This window comes from Engystomops pustulosus, chromosome 1 (genome assembly GCF_040894005.1).
Source record: "Engystomops pustulosus chromosome 1, aEngPut4.maternal, whole genome shotgun sequence".
Taxonomy (NCBI): domain Eukaryota; kingdom Metazoa; phylum Chordata; class Amphibia; order Anura; family Leptodactylidae; genus Engystomops; species Engystomops pustulosus.
In genome coordinates, this window is record NC_092411.1 from 39,296,736 (window position 1) to 39,315,393 (window position 18,658).

At 42.3% G+C, this 18,658-nt stretch overlaps 1 protein-coding gene across 2 annotated transcripts in view; it reads right to left on the minus strand.

Moving 5' to 3' along the window:
• FCHO2 (FCH and mu domain containing endocytic adaptor 2) overlaps window positions 1-18,658 on the minus strand; it is a 74,529-nt gene that overhangs the window by 10,755 nt on the left and 45,116 nt on the right. Inside the window, exons 10-20 of one of the 2 annotated variants that reach the window (XM_072138715.1) lie at window positions 18,440-18,512; window positions 17,923-17,947; window positions 11,553-11,613; window positions 9,110-9,285; window positions 7,350-7,361; window positions 5,025-5,049; window positions 4,900-4,939; window positions 4,662-4,747; window positions 2,693-3,175; window positions 1,302-1,417; window positions 1,035-1,164 (exon numbers count right to left, since the gene is read on the minus strand). In XM_072138715.1, the coding sequence (XP_071994816.1) occupies window positions 1,035-1,164; window positions 1,302-1,417; window positions 2,693-3,175; window positions 4,662-4,747; window positions 4,900-4,939; window positions 5,025-5,049; window positions 7,350-7,361; window positions 9,110-9,285; window positions 11,553-11,613; window positions 17,923-17,947; window positions 18,440-18,512 (1,227 nt within the window). The remainder of the gene's footprint in view (window positions 1-1,034; window positions 1,165-1,301; window positions 1,418-2,692; window positions 3,176-4,661; window positions 4,748-4,899; window positions 4,940-5,024; window positions 5,050-7,349; window positions 7,362-9,109; window positions 9,286-11,552; window positions 11,614-17,922; window positions 17,948-18,439; window positions 18,513-18,658) is intronic. The other variant, XM_072138725.1, reaches the window with a different exon arrangement.

The window sequence follows — 18,658 nt, forward strand, 5'->3', positions numbered from 1 at the left end:
GTACAAACAGCAGAGATCATGTGAACGCTGCTATTGGACGTTGCACTGTCAAAACGCTGAATGTAGAAAAAGCTGCAATATGGAAATGATCACCATGACAAGAAAAGCTTACTGTAAAATACAGATAAGTGCACTTATTTTACTACAGGAACTTATTACCATGTGTGTTGATTTCACTTGCACTAAGGGTCCACAGCCTTCACAAGGAACTTTACACTTAAAACTAACCCACACTAACCAAACATGTCTATGAAAACTGCTACTTTACAGCAGTACATCTATCCCTGTATTGTTCCTCCCCATGCCTGTAAAGTTCCACAGTTCATTTGTAAATTTGAATCGCCATCTACACATTCATGTTCTTCTAGTTTAGATGCCAAGTGAACTAAACTCTGCTACATAATTCCCCTCTCTCTCAGGAATGAGACATGGCTGTATGTGAATGACTCGCTGAGAAGAAATAACCTTACTAGTTCACCCTGACCTCAGCGAGTGACACAACACAGCCAGCATCTCTCTTATTCCCGGGAAAGGGGGGAATGAGCTGGAGACGGGGCTAAGTAGGAAGGACATGAACATTCCAGAGTTGGCTCACAGACGAAGATCAAGTCATTTGCATCGACAGTAAGGCTATATTCACACGAACGTATGGGGGACGTATATACGGCCGACGTATATGCGGCCGATATACGTCCCCCATACACTCCTATGGGCGCACGGCACCCTATGGGAGCGGTACGGTGCCGCACACGTGCGGCACCGTACCGTTCCGTACCCGGGAAAAAGATAGGACCTGTCCTATCTTTTCCCGTAATACGGGGCCGTGCGCCATAGGTTGCTACGGTACGGTACGGGCGGGCAACGGCAGTGTGAATATAGCCTAAGACAAATTTATAAACAAACTTTACAGGCATGGGCAGGAACAATGTAGGGATAGTTGTTCTGCTGTAAAATAGCAGTTTTCAAAGATATGTTTAGTTAGTGGAAGTTAGTTCAACTGACAGGTTCCCTTTAAGAACATAAAAGGTGCTTACCAAAAGTAGGAGTATTTGCTGCACTTATTGAAGTGGATGAAGATATAGAGGATGAGCTTTCTGCACGAGGTAAAGAGGCTGAGGGAGGTGGACTAGTGTTCGATGTAACTGGAGGGCTGAACGGCCGCGGCTTATAGGAAACAAAACATGAAGAATTAAAAGTGTTAACATTATTACAAAAGTGTGTTTTTAGGTACAATACAGTGCAAACATGAAAATTAATAAAGTATTCACTGCAACCTTGATCTCTTAGAAAAATACACTTACTACTTCATTTATGCCGCTCAGCTTGCTAGCGGAAAGCTTTGGTCTTGATGGAGGTCTTGGTGGTGGCACTATAGTGCCCACGGAAAGTGGCGTTGTGGGGCGAGCCGTTGGCGACACTGATAAAACAGGAGGAAAAAAATGTATTTTTGAATTCCTAATCTTTATGCTGTGAACTGTGGACATTAATAACAGATACTGCACTTTTTTCAAAAATAAATGCCAAAATCTGACTGGGGCAATGCCATTTTTTTGGGGGGGATAACTGTGATTAGGTATAAGACTATCCTGAGACCAGGTACTGAGCTTTACAGAAAACCATGCACAAAGTTATAAAGGTAGGATTAACACTTTACTATGAAATATATTAAATATCTACTTTTAATAAATGTATCAAAAGTTATAAAGTAGACAGGAGCAAGTAAGGGACCATGATTCTGTTGCTTCTTGCCAGAAAACAGCACATGTTCACGTCAAAATCTAGCATTATAATTAAGGGACACTTACTCATGGCAATCTTCTTTTATTTGTTATTCATGGCATCACTCTTCCAAATATCAACTTTGAAAATTATGCTAATGAGCCATTGAATGGCTTCACGGGGTTACTCCCTCAGCCCTTCCCTCCTCCCTATACTTGCTATAATCTCACACAGTGTAATAGCCTGTGAAGCTATAGCATGGAGGGGCCCTGAGCAATTTGGGCTCATTAGCATAATTTTAAAGGTTAATTTTTAGAAGAAAGGAGTCTGTGAATAACAAATAAAAGAAGATTCCCAATGTCACAATGCCTGGATCTATGAGTAAGTGCCCCTGGTTTATCATACTTGATTTTGATGCTTTACTGACCATCCTTCAGTCCTAATGGATCATTTAATTGGTGTCACATTAACTATACTAGAGATCGATAATCAATACATCAGTACCAAATAACAACTTGTGCTTATACTTACAGCACTCTAAATAAAAGAAAGTTGGTCATTGACAAATCAATATTTAATACAGCTCATGTTTTGTGATACCATGCACATAAATACATGCAATTCCAGGGAACAGCAACCTTAGGTCAAAACAGCCGAATCACAACGGGGTTACATATACACACAAACATCAAATCAATAAAACTACTACACATAGAAAATGCACACAATGTATGCAAAAAAACACAATGACAGTGGAACAAAAAACACTGATATGATCCACATATCAGGCGGGTTGAGGGGCACAAAATATGAAAATATTTTCATAAAGAAAAAAAAAAGGATGCAGTAAAAAAAAAACATCAAAAACAAAAAAAATGGTCAAAACATTTTTCCTGTTGCACATACAAAAACAGGAGTGCACTTTTTGGCACTACAAGGCACAGTAAAGCAACACACCGCATGCTGATCATACCATCATTTATATGAACTGTAGACGGACTACAGCCGAAAGCTGCCGACTTTGAGGGCTTTTCGGAAGCATTTGAGTTCTCCTCCATAAACACATCATCCAGGCAATAGTTGGCGTTGGCCAAGCCTAGATTCTCCTCCAACATATAGCTCTTTAAGGTCCTCTCGGACAAAAAGTAGCGCATGTTGTCAACCTTCTCAAACGCACTATGAAATCTTTGAAGCTTCTTGCGGCCCGTGGTATTATACTTGAAGCTTTCGTGTAGGGACGCCCGGGGTCTTTGCGGATGTGGAAAAAGAGGCTGTGTGTTGTTGTCTACCTGAGATTTCATTGTGCCAAAATTGTGTAAAAGGTTGGCACCAAAATCGGATTGTGTTGTATCTCCGGGGTCAGAGACTGGGAAGTCAAATGTGAATTGAGACAAACTACTGGAGGACAAAGCCGTGGGGGAAAAAAAGGAGCTCCTAAAAGGGTCTTGTATCACAGCTAAAGAAAAACGGGGGAGAGAGGGACAAAGAGTGGGGGAAAAAAATCACATGGAAAAATAAGCAATAGTAGCATATCCTGTATTTCTCAGAAGCAAGAAGCAGAATTAAAAACAACACATTATTACCTTCCTTTCATAAACAAAGTCAATTACTTTGCCTTTTCCTTATTTACGGTAAAAACTTAAAATTTCCCCTTTATTAAAACTCTATTTTGTGTAGTTATCCCATCTACACATTTTAAACGTTAGCCAAGGGGGCGGTTTCTAAATGTGAGTGTGTCCGTAAACTATCCAATCATCAGTGTCAGAACTAATGAAAGGCCAATAGAGATGTAATAAAAGATGACCCAGAGATGTTACTTCATGGGGAATGGATATATTCACTAAAACCTAAAGCATACATGTCAGGAGAGGTGACAGGTCTATTTTAAGTAAAATGCGAGACACTCCTACGGAGGTACAGCCCATCTGATGACTTTATCTCATAACATCTAGGTTAAGAGATGAACTTCAGACCTTCAGCAGTGTGGTGTCTCACAAACCAAGACATCGCTCCATACAATTTTGTAATCTGTCCTATCAATAGTGATAGATGCTTTCAACCCAAGGTGAAAAACTCAGACTCAGAGGTTTTTCTGGAAGAATTTGTGGGAGGGGGTAGGGGTGCCGGACAGGAAACGTTATTTCGTTTGAATCAAGTCATTAACATGTTTGGGTGGGTTTCCTCCGGGTCCTCTGGTTTCCTCCCACACTCCAAAACATACTAATAGGTTGATTAGGTAGTGAGCCCCATTAGAGACAGGGAATGATGTGACAAGCTCTGTGCAGCGCTGTGTAATCTGTGTGCTCTAAAAAATTATCTGAATTATTATTATTAACAATGGATGACTACTTGGTCAGTTTAACACGGTTATGCACCCAGGAAGCTGGTGCTGATCTTAATTCTGCCCGACTGCATGCACTGACATGTTGTCATTCGTTTCCCCGACATTTTATAAATGGTCGCAAACTTTTAAAGAAACTTTGCAGAGATCAATAGTAGAAACTCTTTACCATAACTTGTTAGAGCAAAGTCTTTATTTTTCCACTTGCTATGGCTCTCATCTTCCTCCTTTCCTAATCTGCTGAGGGCTGTCTTGCTAGCACTGGGGACAGAAGCTTATTAAGATTACATATTACATAGAAAGTCTATGGAGGAGGGAGTCAAAGCAGCTAGGTCTCCAGCCACTAACACAGAGAAGAATCTAGAGGCAAGTACCACAAAGATAAGAGCAACTAGAAATTTAAGGTTACGAGGCCCAGAAATTGTGTCACTTCTCATGTACACACACCGGACTGCAAAGCTTATTTAAAGGTGACCTTCACCTAATGGGAATAGTGACCAATGCTGATCAGCTGTTGATGTCTATGCTGCTGTGCTACTACTCTCTAAAGCCACTAATAGTGACTGCCACAACATACAAAAAATATCATACTGAGCATTACCTGTAGAACTGGAGGAGGATATGGAGGAAGACTCCACTGAGTTTCCAAACAATGGATCCCAGGCCAAAAGGTCACTGTTGGCTCGGCTGCAAAAAAAAAAAAAAAGTACAGTATTAAAGAAAAACCGCATATCATCTTATGTTTACCGGATGCACAGGACCATGATAGACTAAAAATCCCAAACTAATCTGTATGTATTGCATCATCAGTAAAAATATATTTATGCAGATTTACTTACTCAATAGCGCCATGCATTTTCAACTTTGTCATCTCTTCACCTAAAAGAAAAGAATAGTAACAAAAGGTTAAAGAAAAATTAACTGCTAATAATAAATAAAAATTCATAAAACCCATCTAACTTACTTGATGTATTCCTCGTCATTTGTGCCTAGAAATGAATAGGGAAAAAAAACCCATAAGTTTGCAGAGAACATAAAACAGATAAACACCAGAAAACAATTACACAGCAAATCATAAAATGATTTAAAACGCCATGCTGCTGTTGCTGCCTACAGAAGTGAAAACTGTGAATCACAATGTTGGCAAATTTCCCATCCCACGTCTAAAAGGTCTAGATCCACTCCTTCAAGGAATCACTAGGGCTTCGTACACACAGAGATGGAATCACTCCGGCGTTTTCCCTCTGGTCCCTGGCACCCTATATAAATTGAATGTGGTGGTACAGACCCACGGTTTAACGCCTTCATAACCGTGGGTCATTGGTGTCTAATAGTCCAAGTCAATTATTGCACTTCAGTTCCAATTTATGTAATCAAAAGACGAGGGGGCACCGTCTCCGTCTGGAGAAAACAAGGTTTAATCACCAGAGGCGGCAGGGCTTTTTTACTATGAGAACTGTCAATCTGTGGAATAGCCTGCCTCAGGCGCTGGTCACAGCAGGGACAGCAGAGAGCTTCAAGAAGGGTCCAGATGCCTTTTTACACCTAAATAACATTGATGGTTATGTTATATAGAATTATTTCCTCTAAATCCCTTCCTCATCCAATCCCTTCCCTTCCTTGGTTGAACTTGATGGACAAGTGTCTTTTTTCAACCGTATAAACTATGATACTATGATACAACCCCTAAACGACCAGGCCCTTTTTCATTTTTGTGGATCCATTTTTCACTCCCCACCATCAAAAATCTATAATTTTTTTTTTTTTTTTTAACTTTTCTGTGGACAGATTTGTGTGATGGCTTGTTTTAATATCCCATGCCGTATACTGGGAAGTGGGAAAAGAAATTCAAAATGCAGTGAAATTGGTGAAAAAACGCAATCGCATAATTTTCTTGTGGGCTTGGATTTTACGTCTTTCCTGTGCCGTACTGAATTTATATGGGATTAATTTTTAGGTTTTAATACATTATAAAAAATTTATAACTTGTATCGTACAAAAACAATTTCTTTGTTTAGCCATCTTCTGGCTCTAATAACTTTTTCATACTTCGGTGTACATAGCTGTGTTGTCATTTTTGTGGGATGAGCTGAAATTTTTATTGCTACCATTTGGAGGACTCTAGGACCTTTTGATCACTTTTTATTACATTTTTTAAATGATGAAAAATGGCAAAAATTGGAGTTTTGAACATTTGAGCGTAATTGCAATTGAAGGAAAGATGACTGCGGCCATGTACAGAGATATCCTGGATGAAAACCTCTTCCAGAGGGCTTTGGACCTCAGACTGGGCTGAAGGTGCAGCTTCCAACAAGACAATGACCCTGAGCACAAAGCTAAAATAGCACAGCAGAGGCTTCAGAACATCTCTGTGACCATTCCTGACTGGCCCAGCCAGAGCCTGGACCTAAACCCAATTGAGCATCTCTGGAAAGACATGAAAATGGCTTCCACCAACGTTTACCATCCAACCTGAGGGAACTGGAGAGGATCTGCAGGGAAGAGGCAGAGGACCCCCAAATCCAGGGGTGAGAAACTTGTAGCATCTTCCCAAGAAGACTCCTGTCTGCACCAGCTCCAAAGCTTCTACTCAATACTGAGCAAAGGGGCTGAATACTTATCACCATGTGATATCTCAGTTTTTCTTGTTTAATAAATTACCAAAATATCTATTTTTTTTTGTGAAGATGGAGGCAGAGTGCACATTAATAAGCAAAAAAAAAACCTTTTCTGATCTCACCATTTGGCTGCAATAAAACAAAGAGTAAAAAGTTTAAAGGGGCTGGAATTATTTTCCGTACACACTGTACATGAGCACTTATGTGTGTATAATACCTTTTAAACAAAGGTCCTACTGATCTGCACTGTGGGTCTCTTCTACCACACTCAATTTAGACAGTGAGTCTATGACTACGAGGAGGCAAAACATGGGAGTGATTCCAGCTCTATGTGTACAGATCACTAGTGATTCCTGGAAGAAGTGGATAAAAGTTTTTAACTTACAACACTGAAAAGTGCAGAGAGACACTTGAAAACGTCAAGTTTAACAATTTCTACTTTGTACATCAAGACTTTGGATTGAAAAAAAAAAAACATAACCAAAATGCAAATGGGCCAAGTCAATGGTGAAGACAGTGGGAGGGAGGGAGATAGTAAATTTCTAAGAAAATAGATATTCTAAAAAAAAAGGCCATAATAGGCAAGTGGATATGCATCTTTATTTGACTGTACTACATATATACAAATATATACAAGATAAACACTTCTGAGGTGATTGGGATGTACTCACCGGACTTTGCCGCTGTTGCCAGTAGTTGTAGAAAAGAAAAAGAAGAAAAAAAAAACATTTATTCATATAGAAATATTTTTTCCCTAAGAAAAAGACACTTAGGTAAAACTGTTCTAGTTTCCCATGGAAACCGAGATTAAATCTTATAAACAGCTGTGGGATAGTGGAAGCTGAGCTCTGATTGGTTGCCCTGGGCAATTAGAACAGTTCTGCTCTCAGACACTTGTGATAAATCTTCCCATTAGAATGTATTATGGACATCTGATGCTTCTAATGTCTGGCAGTTTTGCATTCTAGATCCTTTTATGCGCTAGATTATAGGGTGCGGACACACATAACGATTTGATTTTGCTTAAAAACGGAATGAAAGCGCACGGGGAGTGCCACGGCCCGATCCCATATGTATTCCTATGGAAACACATGCAATGGGCAACCAGCACCCGGTGTCTTGGATTTTTAATACATGACAGCGGTTGCTGGTTACCAATTTCCATAGAAATGCTTGTAAGATGGGGCCATGGCATGCTCTCGTGCGTAAAACTGAACCAAAGCGGTAAGTATGACCACACCCTATCATGTCCTAAACAGTTTGTATTAGTACAATGAGGTCTATGGTGGTGGGCCAGGTCTGCTCTATGGCCTATGCACAGGTCATTTTGGAGGAAAGGGGACTATACTTGGACAGCTTGGAGTTGGACAGCTGGAGCACAGGTGAGGACCAAAGGGTCAGAGTAGAAATGGTAGGATTTTTTTTTTTTAAATACAAAAACATACATGCCCAATATTTAACACAAAGCTAATAATTTTTTAAATACATGTTGAGACTAGAGATCGATGCTCGTTCGAGTATTAGCGTACTGAAAGAACACAGTGAAGAACACATTGCAGCTGTTTCCGTACATCTGCTAACTTATCCGAAGACACAAGTGCCGAACGGTGTTCTTCACAATAGTATATGAATAACAATATGTGTGAAGAACACATTGCAGATGTATGGAAACATCTGCAATGTGTTCTTCACAAACTATTTTGAAGAACACCGTTCGTCACTCATGTCTTTGGATAAGTTAGCAGATGTACGGAAACATCTGCAATGTGTTCTTCAGTGAAGAACACAATGCAGATGTTTCCATACATTTGCTAACTTATCAGACACATTTTATTGCAGAGACTTGGTCCCCTTGAAAAATGCTTGAGTCTCCCATTGACTTCAATGGCGTTCGTTATTCGAAACGAGCACTCGAGCATCAGGAAAAGTTCGACTCGAGTAATGAGCACTCGAGCATTTTAGTGCTCGCTCATCTCTAGTTGAGACACATTGCCCCGGGTTTTTGGCGCACGCGATCGGATTGTGGCGCATCGGGGCCGGCATGCGCGCGACAGAAATCGGGGGGGCGTGGCCGAACGAAAACCCGACGTATTCGGAAAAACCGCCGCATTTAAAAACCGAAAATGTGTCGCTTGGGGAGCGCTCACCTTCACCTTCTATGGGATGGTGCATTCCGGGGCGTTAAGATTATTTTCGGCACTGCAGCGCCACCTGGTGGACGGCGGAGGAACTACCATCTTAAATCCCAGCCGGACCCGAATCCTGTGCAGAGAACGCGCCGCTGGATCGCGAATGGGCCGGGTAAGTAAATGTGCCCCATTCTCTTTAAAAGATGTTGGTAGCACTTTATATAGGACTTTGCAAAATGTATAATTTTTATACTTATTACAAAACTATATAATGATGATATTGAAGAAACTATATGACTTACAGAAGGTGCTGGAGAGAGGGAGATATTCCCAATGGACATCTTCAGCTCATCTAGAGAGGCCACATTGTGGTGAGGTCCATTGTTGGGCTGTACAGGTTTGATCTCTACATGAAACTTCTTAGGTCCTTCGTCGTCTGAGTCAGAGTCACTTGACGAGTAGAAGTGATTTTCTTTGGTATGTGTGAAGGTGTTAAAGAATACACTACTTCATGACGAAATCTGTGTTATATCATGTTATGTTCCAGGTAAAATCGGGTTTTTGCGACATCATTCCCAGGCGATGCAAAAATTCTGCCCAAATATTGGTTGCATGATACATTTTGCATCACAGTCATGTGATCATAACTGTCCATGAGCAATATCCCTTCCAGGCCCTTAGCTTTGTATTCAGGATTATTATAAGGTCCTAGAAACTATGATTGCTCATGGACGGTTAGAGATCACATGACCCTTCGTCTCTGACCATTTTATGAACAGGAATGTCTGGCTGATGAGGTAAGAAACATTTCTGAATGGTTAACCAGCTTAACCATACATTTCTACATACATTTCGTATATTGCTAAGTTACACAATGTTCTGCCACCACAGATTACAAAAGAAAAACCAAGTAGAGTGGTCAAACCTTTTAAAAGAAATCTACCATTGGGAATCTACTTAACGAAGTCAAATCAGCTTTAGATTCCCCACAGCAGCGTCATCATCATCATCATCCCTCAAGTGTTTCCCCCTCCATTCTTAAAGGGGTTATCCGGGTTTAAAAAAATTTTTATGGCCGGGCTGGGGAGGGCTATTTAAACACAATAAACATGTACTTACCTCCTCCGGTGCTGCCGATGTCCCGCGCCACGGCCGGTCTTCTCTGTGCGCCGGTTTCATTACAAGTGCTCACAGGGAGCTTCCGGCCGGCCGGATGCTCCCATGCGCACCATCTCCCAGCGCTTACAACGCTGAGAGATAGGGACGCATGGGAGGAGCCGTCCACAACGCGGACCGGAAGCTCCCTGTGCGCGGCTTCCATGCCCCTGTAAACAAACAGGGACACGGATGGAAGGGACCGCGGTGCGGGACATCAGCGGCGCCGGAGGAGGTAAGTCCATGTTTATTATGTTTAACTAGCCCTCCCAAACCCGGCCATAAGAAATTTTTTAAACCCGGATAACCCCTTTAATCTACACCTCTGGCCTAGGACAGCCCCACAGCTTTCAAATACCACTCCTATGCAGATGACACACAGATGTATATTTCTGGTCCAGAGATCTCCTCTCTTCTAGCCAGTATTCCATGGTCTATCAGCCATATCGTTCCCCTTCTCTTCCAGTATTCTCAAACATAACATGGACAAAACAAAACTCATTGGGGCACATTTTCTAAGGGTCTGCGGACCGCATTTCCATCGGGTTTCCCGACTATTTCCAATTTGCGCCGTATTTAACAGGGTATTTTGGCACACGCAATCGAATTTTCATGCTACACAAATCAGGGGCGTGGTCGTCGGACAACCCGACTGATTTGGACTGAGCGCAGGATTTAAGATTCAAATTGTGTCGCAAGACATGCACTCAAATACACCGGGAAGAAGAAGGCGAACTCTGGCGGACCTCAGCGGGGAAGCAACACCTCCATCAAAGAGAAGATGTCTCAAATCTGACCCTTACTTAATCCAGAGCCTATAGATTTAATGTAAATCATAACTCAGACGTGCTGCGTTGAAACTCATAGCTTGCACATTGAGTTTGTATCGTTCCTGAGAAGCCAATAAAGAAGACTGCTTTTATACTTACCCTGGTGGCTTCCTGTGAGTGCTGAGTATTGCTCATTTGTCCCTACAGAATTACTAGTCCTGCCCTCATCATCTCCCACTTGGACTACTGCAACATTTTTCTCTGTGGTCTCCCAGTTTACGCTTTAACACCCCTCCAATCTATCCTAATCTCTGCTGCCCGGCTAATCCACCTCCTCGCTCCTCCTCTGCCAGTCTCTCCATTGGTTGCCCATTGCACAGCAAATTCAATTTAAAATAACCATGACATAGAAAATCGTCCACAACTTGTCCCCTCCATAGATCTCTATACTAATCATCCAATACCATCCCACACGTAATCTCCCTTCCCCACAGGACCTTCAGCGTCACTACTACCATCCGCACTTCTCACAACCGTATCCAGGACTTCTCCCGTGCATTTCCCATACTCCGAGACTCTCTAACAGAATGTGTGAGACTATCCCCCACCTTCCAAAACTTAAATTGCAACCTGAAAACCCATCTGCTTAGGATTTCCTACAATATGCAATAACTGAACTACTCGGCTTTTCCAGAATGTTATATTTTGTCTTAAGTAAACAATCAGTAATGTAATATTGCCAAAAATCAATCTTCCCAGAAGAAGAATAGGAAAAATAGGACAATCATGTTAATACTTATATATACATAGTGGAAAAGGATATAATTCAGGTTCTCTTCAGGTTTTATACTGTACCCTTCTTCATCTACAGCAGGGAGGTTCTGTAAAAAGCACACAAAAGACTTATACATGTCCCCTACATACAATACCCAAAACGTTTTAGGGTTAGCAGCAGGTTAAAAATTTTACGTGAACACAAGTTTTGCTCGAACTGTCTGGAATTCCAGTCCAAGAAATTATAAAAGGTTTTTATTTTTTTATTGCATCCTCAAATTGAGCAATATGGGAAACTGCTAATAGTAGGATCGAGTATGACAATATCAATAACACAGAGGATATTGAGAACTTGTTATTATGACAGCGCTGCCCGCCTACCACTAATCCTGAGCAGGACAGGAGGCTGAAATCCAATCCCTTGTGTGTAGAGCTTAGTACTGGGTGGGCAGAGGTCGCACTAACATTTTTCCAGAAGGGTAATAATACTCCTCTCACAATTTTTGAGGAGTATTTTTAACCCAGAAGGAGTACGAAATTTTCACTACTAAATATATAACTCCCAGGCGTATATATATAGTGTTAAGAGACATCTATTAATACAAGGAAAAAGTTACCGCTCCTGTTTTCTGTGCTTAAAAGGGTTTTCCCACAAATTCAAGTTAGGCCTTATCCACGGGATAGGGTCTAATTTGAATTCTCAGGAAAACCCCTTTAGGGAGCATGCACACGTTTTTTATGCGTTTTTGACGCATCCAAAGGCTTCGCTTGTTGAAGTAACACTGCGTTTTAGCAAATGCAATGGAAACGCAATGTTACTTCAACATGTGATCAAGGCTGAAGCCTTTGGAATGCTTCACAACATTTTTATGGTGTGTTCACACATGAGCTGAGAAGAGATTTGCCTAATTACATTGCTGTCAACATTATGTTAACAAAACACAGGAATCAACGCAACGTGGACAGCAATATAATTAGGCAAATCTCTTCTCAGCTGTTGTAATGCGTTTGAAAACGTATGTACCTCACCCTTAGGGCTCTGTCCCACGTTGCGTTTGCAAACGCAGACAAAACCGCGCCCACCGGGGCGGTCCGATCGCATCGGCATTTCTATGGAAACGCCTGCGATCGGGTACGAGCCGCCTGTGTTTTGCGTTAAATTAATGCAATACACCGGCGGCTCGTTCCCGATCGCAGGCGTTTCCATAAAAATGCCGATGCGGACTGCGGACCGCCCTGGTGGGCGCGGTTTTGTCTGTGTTTGCAAACGCAACGTGGGACAGCGCCCTCAGGCTACATTCACACTACCATATGGGGGCGTATGTAAAACCACAAGCTTGTGGCTGTACATATTTCCCCAATAGATGGCCACACAGAGTGATACCGCTCTGTACACGGGAAAATGACATGTCTTTCCCCGTGTTACGGCCAGTACCCAATGCATTTCAATTGAGAGGGTCGGGGTCACCTCCTCATCCTCTCCATGGTGCAGAACGTACGCCTTGTGTGAATGCAGCCTTATTGTCTACCCAGCGGACTATGGCGGCCGGCGGCCCCCAGACCAGTCCGGGGCTGATGCTGCTGAAATTTTATTTAATTAGGTTTCTGCGGTTTTGGGACATAACCGTTTTTTTTTTTTTTTAATACAGGGGCACATTTAGGGAGGAACACATAATATATGTGTTCCCTGCTTTTCTTTTATATAGATCACAGATAACAGTGAACTAATGGTAAGAGCCCATTGGATCAGTGTCATCAGTGATCTGTATACAGAGACATGCAGAGAGGATGCACAGCACCTTCCCTGCAGCCTCTCACTGTATACAGGGGCTGCTGTGACAGGGGACCGATTATTATCAGTCCCATGTCACAGTACACAATCGGGCTGTCACATAGACAGCACGATCCTGTTACTGGCTGTGTGCACGATCGCACACCGATCAGGAGCACAGCCCCGGCAACAGATATCCCTCCCCCACCCCTCGCTTGGCTCCTCCATCTCTCACCTATCGTTCGGCTCCGCCCCCACCACCCGCTCGGCTCCGCCCCCACCACCCGCTCGGCTCCGCCCCCACCACCCGCTCGGCTCCTCCATCTCTCGCCTATCTCTCAGCGCGGACTGTGAGCTGGAAGTCCCTCCCTGTCCTGCCTCCAGCGCTGCGATCCTGCAGAGAATATCTTGCAGGATCGCAGCCGGCAGCGTCACCGCTTGGAAGCGGCAGCTCACAGGAAAATCACCAAGCGTATTAATACGCTTGGTGATTTTTTGGGGGAGTAAATCAGCCTCTAAACGCGTCTATGACGCGTGTAGAGGCGTTATCGCGACCTCTGTGGGTGGGGATACCAGGTGATCCCTACAGAGGCAAAGCTTAGCACAATGCACAATATCTATACAGAGCCTATAGGCAGTAGCAATTGTTGCTGCTCCTAGTCCTCTCATCACTTGCATAATGCACATTGTAATTGATGTAATTAATCTATGAATGCCCCAGAAAGAGAAGACATTAAATCTGAATTCATTTTGTACAATTTGGTGATCACATATAATCTCCAGACACCCTTGTCACCATCTAAATTTATCTTCAAAATCCGTCATGATAAACCAGGGACACTTACTAACAGATCTCGGCACTGTGACTGTGGTAATCTTATTATATTCTAATATTCAACTTTAAAAATTATGCTAATTAGCCTCAAGTGCTATGTGTTGTGTTACCAGAGCTCCTTTGCCATATAGTTTCACAGGATGTTACACTGTGCAGGAGCACTTCCTCCCATTGTGTGAGATTACAGCAAACAGAGGGAAGGGAAAATGCTGAGGGAGCAGGGGAAGGGTAAAACCATGTAAGTGTCTTTAAAGCCACATCACAGAGGGGCTAGGGTAGGGCGGTGGGAAGTGCAGAAGGAGCAAGGGGAGGAGGAGACATGCTCCTGCACAGTGTAATAGCCTGAAGCTATATCATGGAGGGGCTCTGAGGCCTTCTGGCTCATTACCATAATTATAAAAGTTGTTTTTTTCATAGAAAGGAGGCCATAGATAACAAATATAAGATTAGGGCATAAAATAGCCCCTGTCAAGCATTTTAATATATTTGTGATTAGACAAAGAAACATACTTCTCACACGGCAGTATAAGATGACACGCGATGATGGAGGGGAATGTAAGTGCCAGCAAAACAGCCAATACTTTCAATTCTTGCACGGAAGACTGATAGGTTTCCAGTTCAATGTGTCTCATAAATTATTAACCCCGAGTACCAAAACAAGCAAGTCAGAAAGTAAACATTGTAAGTCAAACCAAATTAGGAGCTGCTTCACCGATTTACCCTTGCAGCAAATCGAGAATCCGCACTTCATCAGTCATGTGACTATTGCCGGGCCGAGAGCCGGCTCCCAGGAATTTCACTCCTCACCCTATGCAGCCAGAATCACAATGATACATCCCAATCCCTATCACCGCACTGCAGATCCCTACATAACTGTAATGGACAACACAGGCAAAGAGGATAAGGGAGGAACTTGCCACAAAGCAAAATTAAGGTTTTAAAAAACTTGGAAAAAAACTACTGCACTTTGTATACTCCGGTGTCCTGGCATTGCAATATCAGGTACAGCCACAGCAAAAAGTACAAAGCTCAATGTGATCTACAATGAAGAGGATACATCCACATCATGAAAAAAAACCCTTTAGGCTAGCCCCAAGCATGAGGACATCACCATGGGCTAGCCACAGGGGAAGAATAACAAAGAATTATGCTTCTTTGTCCCATTTTCCTCCCTTCTTTCCTACAGTCATCACTAAACTTCCATTCAGAGGAGAAAATAATGTTTAAAAAAAATTACCATCAGAATCAAATTATGATAAACCAGGGACAATTACAGATCCACTGTGACTGATAATCTTATATTTGTTATCCACGGCCTCCTTCCTTCTACAGGCAAAAAAAAAATGCTAATGAGCCTGAAGGGCTCTGGGACATTACAAAAGCCCTTCTGTGCTTCAGTTTTACAGGCTGTTACACTGTCTCACTCTCCCCCTGCTTTCTTTGCAAACCCCCCTCCTTCTGCCTGATGCCATTTCACACAGTTTGAGGGGAAATGTGTCCGTACAGTGTAACAGCCTGTGAAGCTGAAGCACAGAAGAACTCAGATAAAACCACTCAGAGCCCTTAAGGCTCATTAGAATAATTTTACTGTAACAGCCTATGAAGCCGTGGCACAGAGGGGCTCTGGAAAGCCCCCACCTTCCTCCCCACAGGAATTTCTGGTGCATTTTTAGAGAAAGTAGGCCATGGATAACAAAAAATAAAAAGATAACCACAGTCACAGTGCCTGGATCTAGGAGTAAGTGTCCCTGGTTTATACTGATTTTGATGGTAGATTTCCTTGACCTCCTTACAGACCATCAATAGATAGACATCTTCTTAGAAAGCCCAAGTATAACTACACGCTCAACTTTATAAATAAATAGTGGAGATGATAATAGTAAATATTGTAATATACTTTATGAAAGAAATATGCTCCCGTGTCCTTCTTTTTCACCGGTTTCCAGGTCTGTAAGACGTTTAGCTTTAGCCTCCTCTCCTTATGCATCGGCTGTGTACATACTAGAGAAGGCTTTTAGTGAAACTTCTCACAGCAGAAAAAATAGAAGGGGGGGGGGGGGGGGGGGAGGGATAAAACACTCTTAATGACCTTGGTGGAGGGTTGAGCTTAAAAGAATTTCCTTGCGTGTATAAGCTGCCTCTATAAACTCTCTTTATGAAAAGGTGACTATTTTACTACAGTTTCTGTATTCTATATAGTAAATCATGTGGTTTGAATCGGGTTGAAAATTTACCAAAGAAATGTGTACAGGGAAGAGACAATTTATTGTGATACTGTTGTCTCCTGCGCTGATACCACCACATAGCTAAATGTATTCATTAAATGCCCCTATAAACGCACAAGAGCCAAGAAATACTTTGTCAGCCATTGCTGGAAGAGAATCTGGGATCACATAAAAATATCACATGACATCCCAGCGTGATGGTAAGACGCCTCTTCTGTAGTAATAGGGGATCAGCAGTGAGGTATATGTCATGTTGGCCTCTGTCCCATACAAGTCCCATAGGCAGTAAACACGTATAACACTACTGTGCCGTGGGACAAAACCTCCACCGTGACCAAGCACTTTCTTCATCAAGGTCGGCGCACGTCCTGCACACTCTCATAAGAAAGCAAAGTCATCTCTGTGATAATGTAGTATCTACCATTACATAGAGTCCTAGGACTATGCTGACAGCACAGCGACTGCTTCTGCTTTACTATAAATCTTTATTGCAGTCCAGAGTAGCCCAATCCTGATGGGTGAAGGACTATTTACTGCAAACTGTATTCTACTAAATCACAAGTCTCTAAGAGCTGCACGGGCACAGCACTCAGAAGAGACCTTAAAGTGAGTGTGCCTGCAGATCTTACCATACAAAGGCTGCAAACAGTCTAAGGTATTGGCTCTGGAGTTCTGTATAACCATATAATTGTGTGTGTTAGTAGCAGCAGGACTGTGAAAATGCATTTATATTCCAGAATTGTAGCTGGACTTGAACCAATTGGTGTGCACAACTGTGTGAGATCTCACGGCACAGCCCCTCCCCTGATCTATGAGAAAGGGCAGTAGTAGGCTTCTGGATGTATAGCGGAGGCGCTGGGCAGTTTGAATGTAGAGATGAAAGAACACACCAAGTGTTTTAAAGGAAATCAAAACCCACCATGATAACCCACTTACTCCTAAATCCAGGCACAGTGACTGCGGTAATCTTTTTATATTTGTTATCCATGCCCTCCTTACTTTTAAAATGCACCAGAGCCCCACTACATCTAAATGCTACGTCTTCACAGGTTGTTACACTGTCTCCACCTCCCCTGATCCCTCTGCACGTCCCCCTCCTTCTGGCTCATGTTATTTCACTGCAGCAGAGAAAGTTTCAGCACAGAGTGAAGAGGGAAGAGCTCCTGCACTGTGTAATAGCCTGTGAAGCTACATAATGGAGGGGTTTTGATAAGACCCACCCAGAGCCCATCAGACTCATTAGCATAATTTTGAAAGTTGATTTTAGAATTAAGGAGGTCATAGATAACAAATATAAGAATATTACCACAGTCACGGTGCCTGGATCTATGAGTAAGTGCCCCTGGTTTATATTGATGGATTTTTATGGTAGATTTCCTACCATAAAGTTATGAGGGTGAGATGCAAGGGACCCACAAAAGCTTCTAAAATTTAAATTATGGATTTTTTTTTTTCAGCTATTTACAGAAAACAAAACTAAATTTTAACCAGGAAGCCAAAGTTGACTCTTCAACCTACACCAGGCTCTCTGCTTCAACACTGTACTGTACAACGTGCAAGAAAACACATGTGGCAGAGTACTTACAATGGATTCAGCGTCGGCATTCTCCCTGTAGATAGAAAAACAAAAAAGTTTTTAGGGACTCCATGGCTACAGTATATGGTCCTTCACTTACAAATTCCAATTCAATACCCTTTAATTAACCCCTGCTTCCACGCTTGAGGCTCACAAGGAATCTCTCCTTCCTCTGTACACCGATACACAACCTCTAGACGCCTTCCCTAGTCTTCACACTTACCTGCCAATCACAAGCTCAGCCAAGAGCAGGAGCAACAGGACACCGAGGTGCTACATGCAGGTAGGTTATTGTTTTACTGAAGACTAATTTGCATTATTTGTTTTTTGAGAAGCAATTAAACAAAAAATAAACCCAAAATAATTGCACCGGTGTCTACAGATACTACAATTTCTCACGATTCTGATTTGACCCCCCCAGTTTACGATCCCATAAAGCCAAAGGTGAGAAGGCGCTGAATCAGGAGTGACAGCTACCGCTAAGGCTTGGGCCTTTTACTATGTAAGATTGGGTATAAATACTTACACAGACTCCGTGCCATCCTTCTTTCTCATTTTAGTTGGAAGGCCAAAAGTTTTTCTTTTCTTCTGCTTTACCCCTAAAACATAAAAGGGATTCTGTATGTTAATCAATAGGAAAAGTTTTTTTTTTGCCTAAAACTCTCTTTATGGCACTTAATATAAATCAGTATCTTCAGACTCTTGACTGAAGAAAGGTTCCTGGTGTTTGCACATGAGCAGAGGA